The sequence below is a fragment of the Nestor notabilis genome, unplaced genomic scaffold (assembly GCF_000696875.1).
Source record: "Nestor notabilis isolate BGI_N333 unplaced genomic scaffold, ASM69687v1 scaffold17960, whole genome shotgun sequence".
Lineage (NCBI taxonomy): Eukaryota > Metazoa > Chordata > Aves > Psittaciformes > Psittacidae > Nestor > Nestor notabilis.
In genome coordinates, this window is record NW_009910895.1 from 592 (window position 1) to 8372 (window position 7781).

Consider the following 7781-nt stretch of genomic DNA (forward strand, 5'->3'; position numbering starts at 1 on the left):
CCTGCTCTAGTGGAAGGTGTCCCTGCCCATAGCAGGGGGTTGTCGTGTTTTAAGCCCAGCCGGTAACTTGGAACCACACAGCCGCTTGGTCACTCCCCACCTTCTTTCTCCTTGGCTCCCAGAGGGATGGGGAGGAGAATCTAAAGAATGTAAACACCACGGGTTGAGATAAGAGCAGTCCAGTAACTAAGGTGCAATACAACACTACTCCTGTTACCACTAATAATAATAATGATAAGGGAGATAACAAGGGGAGAGGACACAACCGCTCACCACCCACCGACCGATACCCAGCCCAACCCGAGCAGCGATCTGGGCCTTCCAGGTAACTCCCCCCAGTTTCTATACTGGGCATGACGTGCTGTGGTATGGAATAGCCCTTTGGCCAGTTTGGGTCAGGTGTCCTGCCTCTGCTTCCTCCTGGCTTCCCCTCCTCCCTGGCAGAGCATGAGACTGAGAAAGTCCTTGACTGGGGTAAGCATTGGTCAGCAGCACCTAAAACATTGGTGTGTTATCAGTGTTGTTCTCAGACTAAAGCCAAAACACAGCACTGCACCAGCTACTAGGAAGGAGAAAAATGACTGCTATAGCTGAACCCAGGACAGGGTTGGAACTGAATGAGCTTTAAGGTCCCTTCCAACGCAAACAAGTCTGTGATTCTATGATTAATAAAGTGATTTTGGATACTACCTTTTATATATCCCCCTTCTGCTTTATTCATGCACTCTTAAAATAGCACCCATTTTAAATGCTTCACCAGGAAGTCTTCTCCCTCCTGGATTCTTGCACTGACATCACTTTTCTGACTGAGCTGTCGGGTGTTTTTGTGTTGTAACCAGCAAGAGGTGTTTGTGCACGAGTCGGGAACTGTGTGTCTCTTCTGTTCCCCTGTGCAGCTGGTGTTGTCAAAGCAGATGATTTCAGCCTCCCAGCCTATGTTGACCGCCGTGATGTTCCCCTGCCCGAAGTGGCCTTTGTAAGGGATCTCTCTGCTCAGCAGAAGGCTCTGAAAGAGAAGGAAAAGGCATCTTGGACTGCTCTGTCTGCTGATGAGAAAGTTGAACGTAAGTAATGGGGGCTTTAAGTCACCTTACAGCCAGCAACAGTGATCCAGCCTGTGGCGTGTTAATTGTTGACAGCCTGGTAGTGCACCCACTAACCCCTGTGCCTCCTGATGGCTCTGCCATAAGGAGCTTTGTCCAGAGGAGCTGCTTGTGCTTACACAAGCAGAGATCAGTGCTTGGTGTTCCCGGGATCCTTGGTGCTGTTTCAAAGCTAGATGTTCCTGCTGTGGTGTCTGTTACGTACCTGAGGACAAGTTCACCAGTTCCTTCTTCTTCTAGAAAATAATTATATTTATTTCTTGATTCCCATCCGTTTTCAACAAGCCAGATGGAAGATCTCCTCATTACAACAATACACAGTAGTTAGTCCAGCTGAGTAAAAATGAACCCTGGGGATTGGAATGTTAATGACCGCTGACCTCAGCATTGCCAAATTTTGGCTGATTAAAGTGCCAGGCAGGTGTTTTGACTTGCAAATAAAACTGTGTTGTCTTTTCAAACTAACATCATGGTATGCCAGTGAGAACCCACTCTGAGAACGTGCTGTGTCTGCCCGTGTCAAAGGGGAAAGGCTTAAAGCTCCCTTGGGAACGGCTCAAATATTCGTAAGCACTCTCCAAATGTAATGTTCTGAATTTCAAAGTCACTTGGACCTTAGTGGCAAAGGTGAGAGAAACCATCTGAGATACACGTGCTTATGTTGAAATGATTTGTGCCCAGAAGGTTTGGTTGCAGTAACTGTGCTGGGAGCTGGAGGGGAAGAAGAAGAGCTCTGTTTCTCCTCCTTTTTTGGGCTGGTAACACAACTTTACAATACTCTTAGAGATGAACGTCAACCTGCTGGGGGTGAGACACATGGGGATGGTGAAACAGCTCCTTTACTATGGCACGATGGCCTTGGTCTTGGTGCAGGAGAGTCCAGCTAATTCAGAAGCTCTAACATCCCTTTTGGTTGGCTTTAGGCTTTGGTCACCTCCCTCTGGAGCGTGGCGTGCAGCCTGCAAGTCACAGCAAAAGGAAAAGGAATGATTTGATGCTTTTAACTTCTATTTCTTTGCAGTGTATCGTATCAAATTTAACGAGACCTATGCAGAGATGAAGAAAGGAACAAACGAATGGAAGACTGTCCTTGGTGGAGTGCTCTTCTTTCTCGGTTTAACTGGTTTGCTCCTCATTTGGCAGAAACACTTCAGTAAGTAAACACCATACGGTGTTAACTCTTAAATGAAGAACAAGATCGGTTGATATCTGATGGGGAAAACAGTGATGGGAAATGAGAGATTTGCTCTGCTCCGGGGAGTCAGTGCTGTATCCAACAGCCGTGCTGGTGCCCTCCTGGCACTTGTTGTTTGTTAGTATCTGAAAACTCAGTTCTGGAGCTTCTGCATGGACGTCAGCAGGGACGTAGTGTAAGTATTCAGGAAGCTCACTCACTGAAAGGCAAAGGTGGTGGAGAAGAGCTTTGGTGGGAGGAAAAGAAAGGGGAGGGAAGGAGGGATGATACCCCTGATCCCAGAGCCTCCCCTTTCTGTGAAACCTGCTGTTGGGAAAGCTTCTTGCTGCCTTGCTCGTAAACATTTGGGTTTCTGCCACGTTTGGCTTCAGTCCCAGCTAATGTTGCTCCCTCAAGGGAGTGTTCCAGCTGCCGCAAGGCAGAGCATGCAGTTAAATGAGCTGTTCTCTGTCCTGAGGCTTCACCTACTTGCAGTGAAAGTAGAAGATCGTCTTGGTACAAGCCTTTACAGATGAACGGAAACAGCTAGGGAATCGATGTGGGAATCCGGTCTGAGCTGAGTGCTTCAGGACTGGGATGTAGGGAATGCAGGTTTGAAGAGATGATGGTGCGTTGGGTGATTGGCACCTATGGCTTTGGGGCAAAAAGCTTTTCGTTAGTGAAACTTCAGTTCCCAGCTTTGTATCGTGATGTGATTCCACCTGCCTTTGAATTGCAGTGTATGGCCCTGTTCCGCACACCTTCTCCGATGAGTGGCTGTCGGCGCAGACGAAGAGAATGCTGGACATGCGGATTAATCCCGTGGAAGGCATCTCTTCCCAGTGGGATTTTGAGAAGAACGAGTGGAAGAAATAAAGCAACTCAGTAGAACCTGTTCTGCTTCAATATGAAATGATTCCATCACCTGTGTGTGACGTCGTTGCTTGTGTACTGGAACAATCTCTCCACCTACATAGAGGCTAATAAATGTCTGGTTAACTTGAATGTGTCCTTTTATTGGTCTCGGGATGTGTGTGTTGTGATGGGAATCTGTAGCATGGGTCGAGGGGCAGAGCTTTCCTGAGTAGTCTTGCCATGAGTGGTGCGTGTTCGAGGGAATATCTTTGGGGCACAGCCAGCTGTCCTGCTGTGCAGAGGTTGGAGCTACATGTAAGGTAAGCAGATCCCAGCTCCTGCAGAGGCTCTGCGTCGCGTAACCATTCCAAAAATAGCATGTCAGTGCTCCAAAAGGCCAAGTCAAAGGGAGCAGAGTGCGTGGTGGTGATCAGCGCTTCTCCCTCCATCTGTCTGCCCTCCTTGTGAAGGGAATGTGAGGAACAGAGGGAATTACTACAGCTAGTTCAGCCAAAAATAGGTTTACATGAAGCCCCAAGGCATGTTTCACACTCAGCCTTGTGTGTGAGGTGACAGTGTTCAGAGGGGATCGCTGCAGAGCGGGGACGGAGACAATCTCTGTGTTTAGTGGGACCATATGGAGTTCTATTAAACACAGTGGGCTGGACAAGTTCTGGTTCATGGCTTAACGTTTTCAAGCCCTGAACTAAGAAAGATGGTGCCTTTGCTTTGCTCTGTCTGTAGCTGCTGTATTTCTCCCTTTGACTAATCTTGTACATGGCTTTCTGCAGGCAAACCTTTCCCTTCAGCTTAAAAATGCCCCTCTGGAGACTGAAACAAGCTTCAACTTCAGTTTGCTCTCCTCCTGATTATGGGTCTGCCTTTGGTTTAAATCCATGTGCATGTTTAGCAGCTGAGGTGGAAAATCCTGGGGCTGCCACAGCCACGTGTGGTGACCCGCAGTGCTGGGGCTGGCCAGCCCTTCCCTTCCAGAGAGACAGAGGAGGCTTTTAAAATGAGATGATTTGACGGGAGTCAAGCCACGAGCTCCCCTTCCTACATCTGAAACATCCCTTAGGTGAAACTCTTATCTCTGCGGTGCTGAGAAGGATGTAACAAGGATGACAGAATCACAGCCTGGCGATGGCTGCAGGGTTTTTGCTACACTGGTGGTTTGCTTTGCTCTGCTCTTCATATAGCTGGTGCCTCTGGCAGGCTGATGGCTCTGAGCTGGGAAGGGGCCAGCAAGCTGTTAGGCAGATCTGCTTTGGAAATGGATGTTCTGAAGCATGTGCTGGAATAGCAGAGCTGATTTGCAGCTCCTCTTAGCTCCGCTCCTGGAGGGAGGGGGAGATGGATTTATCCCCAGTGCTCCGTTAGCTGCAGGTCGCTCCTGCCACGCTCTGGTTTTTGAGGTAAGTGCCCTATTCTGCATTCTGCTCTCATTCCTGTGGCTGGGATGAATTGGCATGAATGGGAGAGAAATCCCATGGAGTGCAGGGCTTGTACCAGCCTGCAGCATACCAGAATGATGCCCAGAAGCATCGCTGAGACAAGGGCCCCATTCCTGCCGGGAACATCCTCCTCTTCCCTCTCCCCAAAAGGCTTTGAAAGCCACATCGAGCCCAGGAGAGAAACCTGAGCCTCACCATGGCCTTGGATCCCTATTTCCTCCTCCCCTGCCTGGTGCCATCCACTCTTCTCCAACCCCTTCACCCTAGAGCACAGCACAGGGACCTGCCGGAGCAGCCTATGGCTGGGGAGGGAGCGGAGTGAGTGAGCTGAGTTCGCCAGGGCTCTGCACGCTCCCCTCCTGGCACATGTCCTCCTTCCTCCTGCTCTTGGCAGAGGGATGCGCTGCTGGGAGGTGGAGGATCTCACCATTCTGGCTGTGGTTTTCGGGTGTTTGTTTGCAGATAGCCTTGGATACTGAGGAGACACCTGAATCCTGATCCTGGAGACAGGAAAACCATGGGGAGTGGAATGAGCAAGGTACTGGGGGCCAGCGGGATGGTGGCCAGCTTGTCCTCCCTGGGCAGGACCTTCTGCAGCCCAGGGGGATGCTTGTTCAAAGCCACTATGATCATAGAATGGTTTGGGTTGGAAAGGACCTTATGATCATCCAGCTCTAACCTCCTGGTACAGGCAGGGACACCTTCCACGAGACCATGTCGCCCATGATGCCCTAATAGAACTCTCTGAATATTCCCTTTCTCATTCCCCTTTGAAGCTCCAAGCAGTTAAGAAAGGGAATTAAGAAAGCAAACAGTGATCGCTGGGTTTATATCCGAGGTGATGAGCTAAGTGCCTGTAGGTGTTAGAGAAGTGACAGCCAGCTTTATATGTTTGTCCCTTGCGTGGTAAGGCCATGGCATTAGCATCCTCAGGGCTGATGGGGGTCCCTGCAGGGGAATTTCCTCCCCTTGCCACCCCTGGGGCATGTTTGTGACCAGCAGCCATGTGCTGCAAAGGGGAATGTGATGTTTTGCTGCTGCTTGTTGCTCAGCTGAATGCTGACAAGGGGGGATTGATTTCTGTTGGTATCCTTAAATAACCACGCGGTATGTGCGTTATTCAGTTTAAAAATAGACTCTGAGACAACAACAGCGAGACCAGATCAGGGTGAACTCCCTCTATATGGCTCTGGTGTGGTTTAACATCGGGGTTTCATGCCCTGTAGATGCAGCCTGACCTATAGAGTGGCTTTTACAGCCTCCCTGGTGCCACTGGCCCCACTTGGGGAGCCCAGGCTGCCTTTGCCAGGGGCTGGGTTGGTGCAGACATGTTTGTGCTGCAGGATCCACCTTTGACTTGAGCTGCAGGGCTCAATGTCCCCCTTCTATTGGTAACAGCTTGAGCCATGCTGGGCATAGGCATTTGCTGAATCCAGGTATTTGCACCCCAGGGATGGGTTCACTGAATGATCCAGTGCTGCCGAAAACCCTTCCTATAGCCTCTTAAACCAAGTGTCTTCTGCCAGATGGGTGCAAACAGGTCAGCTCTTCCTTTCTGTGCCCCTGGAAACTGCGCTGGTGGGCTCTTGCTCCCTGTTAGTACTCTGAGCTGCCCCCTTTTCTCCTCCATAACCCTGCAGCAGCGAGTCAGAGACCAGCTCCATGTACTTCATGGCACTTACTGCAGCATCCTGGCCAGAGAGGTGTTATAAATAGCCTGTGCTTTTGCCCGTCTATCCCCAGCTGGCAGAGGCAGCCTTTGAAACTGTTTGCAAGAGGTGGTTGCTATAGAATAGATAAATAAACCCAGACTGCAGCGGGGCTGGTTTTCCTCCAGGAGATGGGGAGATGGGGGCTGTCCCCGCTGGACCTCCACCTTGATGGAGGAGCTGGAATGGGCTGAGGTCTTTGGGTAATTCAGCCCAATCCTGATAGGAAAATAGGACCATGTGTAAGCCCCTTCCATTGATGCGCTGAGTTTTCCTGAACTCTGTGCTCCTGGAGGGGTTTGGGATGGTGGTTTCAGCCTTTGCTGTTCATTAATGAAGATGGTTCATTGGTTAGGTGCTTGGTTTATCACTGCCTGGGGGGGGGTTTGGTGCCAGATGCCCTGGTTCTGTTGGTACCACACACGCAGCCCCATGCTCCCACCACCTCTGATGCACATTGTGCCTGGCACTGTCTGAAATCAATCTCCTTTCTGTCACCTCCCAGGTTGTCAAAGGCCTTTACCTTGGGAACATCCGTGGTGAGTGCTTTTCCCTGTGTTTCCACCTCTGTGTTGCTGTCAGATCCGTGGGGCTGGAAGAGTCCCTCTGTACTCTCTGTGCTTGCTTCCCGTTGAGGACCTCAGCACCATCCAGAGATCCTAATCCCCCATATAGCCCCATCCTAATCACAAGTGGCCCTGTGCAGCTCTAGCTCTGGAAATGGATATCCGTAGGGAACGCTGGAGCACTGGGAAACCCTGGCAAGGCTGGAAACCTCCCCTGTGTTTACTGAGACAATATTACAGTGGGACAAAAAGCCTGGCTTTCTTGCTGGGGCCTCTGGGCCTGTGGGGAGCAGAAAGCTTGTGTTTCCTCCAACAGCGAGGACACAACAGCCTTTTCCAAGTTAGGAGTGTATTTCTGGTTTTGGAGGGATCCAACTGAATAATAGCGCATCCAAGGGGAATTTTGCTTTGAAGGAGATACATCATGGTGCCTGGTGTCTTTCCCTGCATCATGCAGAATGAAAGGCAGTGGGAATGAGGGGCAAAGGAGGCTGGGGTGGTGGATGTGGGCTGGTGATGTGTGCTTGGTCCATCAGATCTCCCAGGAAGGCAGGTAACTGATGAGCTTCTCCCACTCCCAGACTCTGAGGACCATGAGAGCCTGCGGAAGAACGGGGTGACACACATCCTCTCCATCCACAACAGTGCCAAACCAGTGCTGGAGGTCAGTGCTCGGGTTGGGGGGTCTGAGGGAGCACCCAGGGGAGATTAGGGCCTGGGAGGGTGCAGGTGGGGCACACACAGTGTTCTCCTGGCATTGGGCAGAGAAGCAATGCTGGATTTGCATTGACTTGCACTGGTTCGCACTGACTTGCCCTGATTTGCACCGTGCGATGCTGAATTGCACCCAAAGGGGCTCAGCCTTGGTTTCAGGCGGGGAGAGCCGCGTGTTGTGGGGGTTACGGCCCTTCGCTCGATGG

General features: G+C 50.8%; 1 protein-coding gene across 1 annotated transcript in view; it reads left to right on the forward strand.

Moving 5' to 3' along the window:
- LOC104403916 overlaps window positions 1–3282 on the forward strand; it is a 3762-nt gene extending 480 nt beyond the window's left edge. The window contains exons 2-4 of the mRNA XM_010012213.1: window positions 897–1064; window positions 2125–2256; window positions 3017–3282. Of these exons, the coding sequence (XP_010010515.1) occupies window positions 897–1064; window positions 2125–2256; window positions 3017–3153 (437 nt within the window). The 3' untranslated portion in view covers window positions 3154–3282. The remainder of the gene's footprint in view (window positions 1–896; window positions 1065–2124; window positions 2257–3016) is intronic.
- The last annotated feature ends 4499 nt before the right edge of the window (window positions 3283–7781 follow it).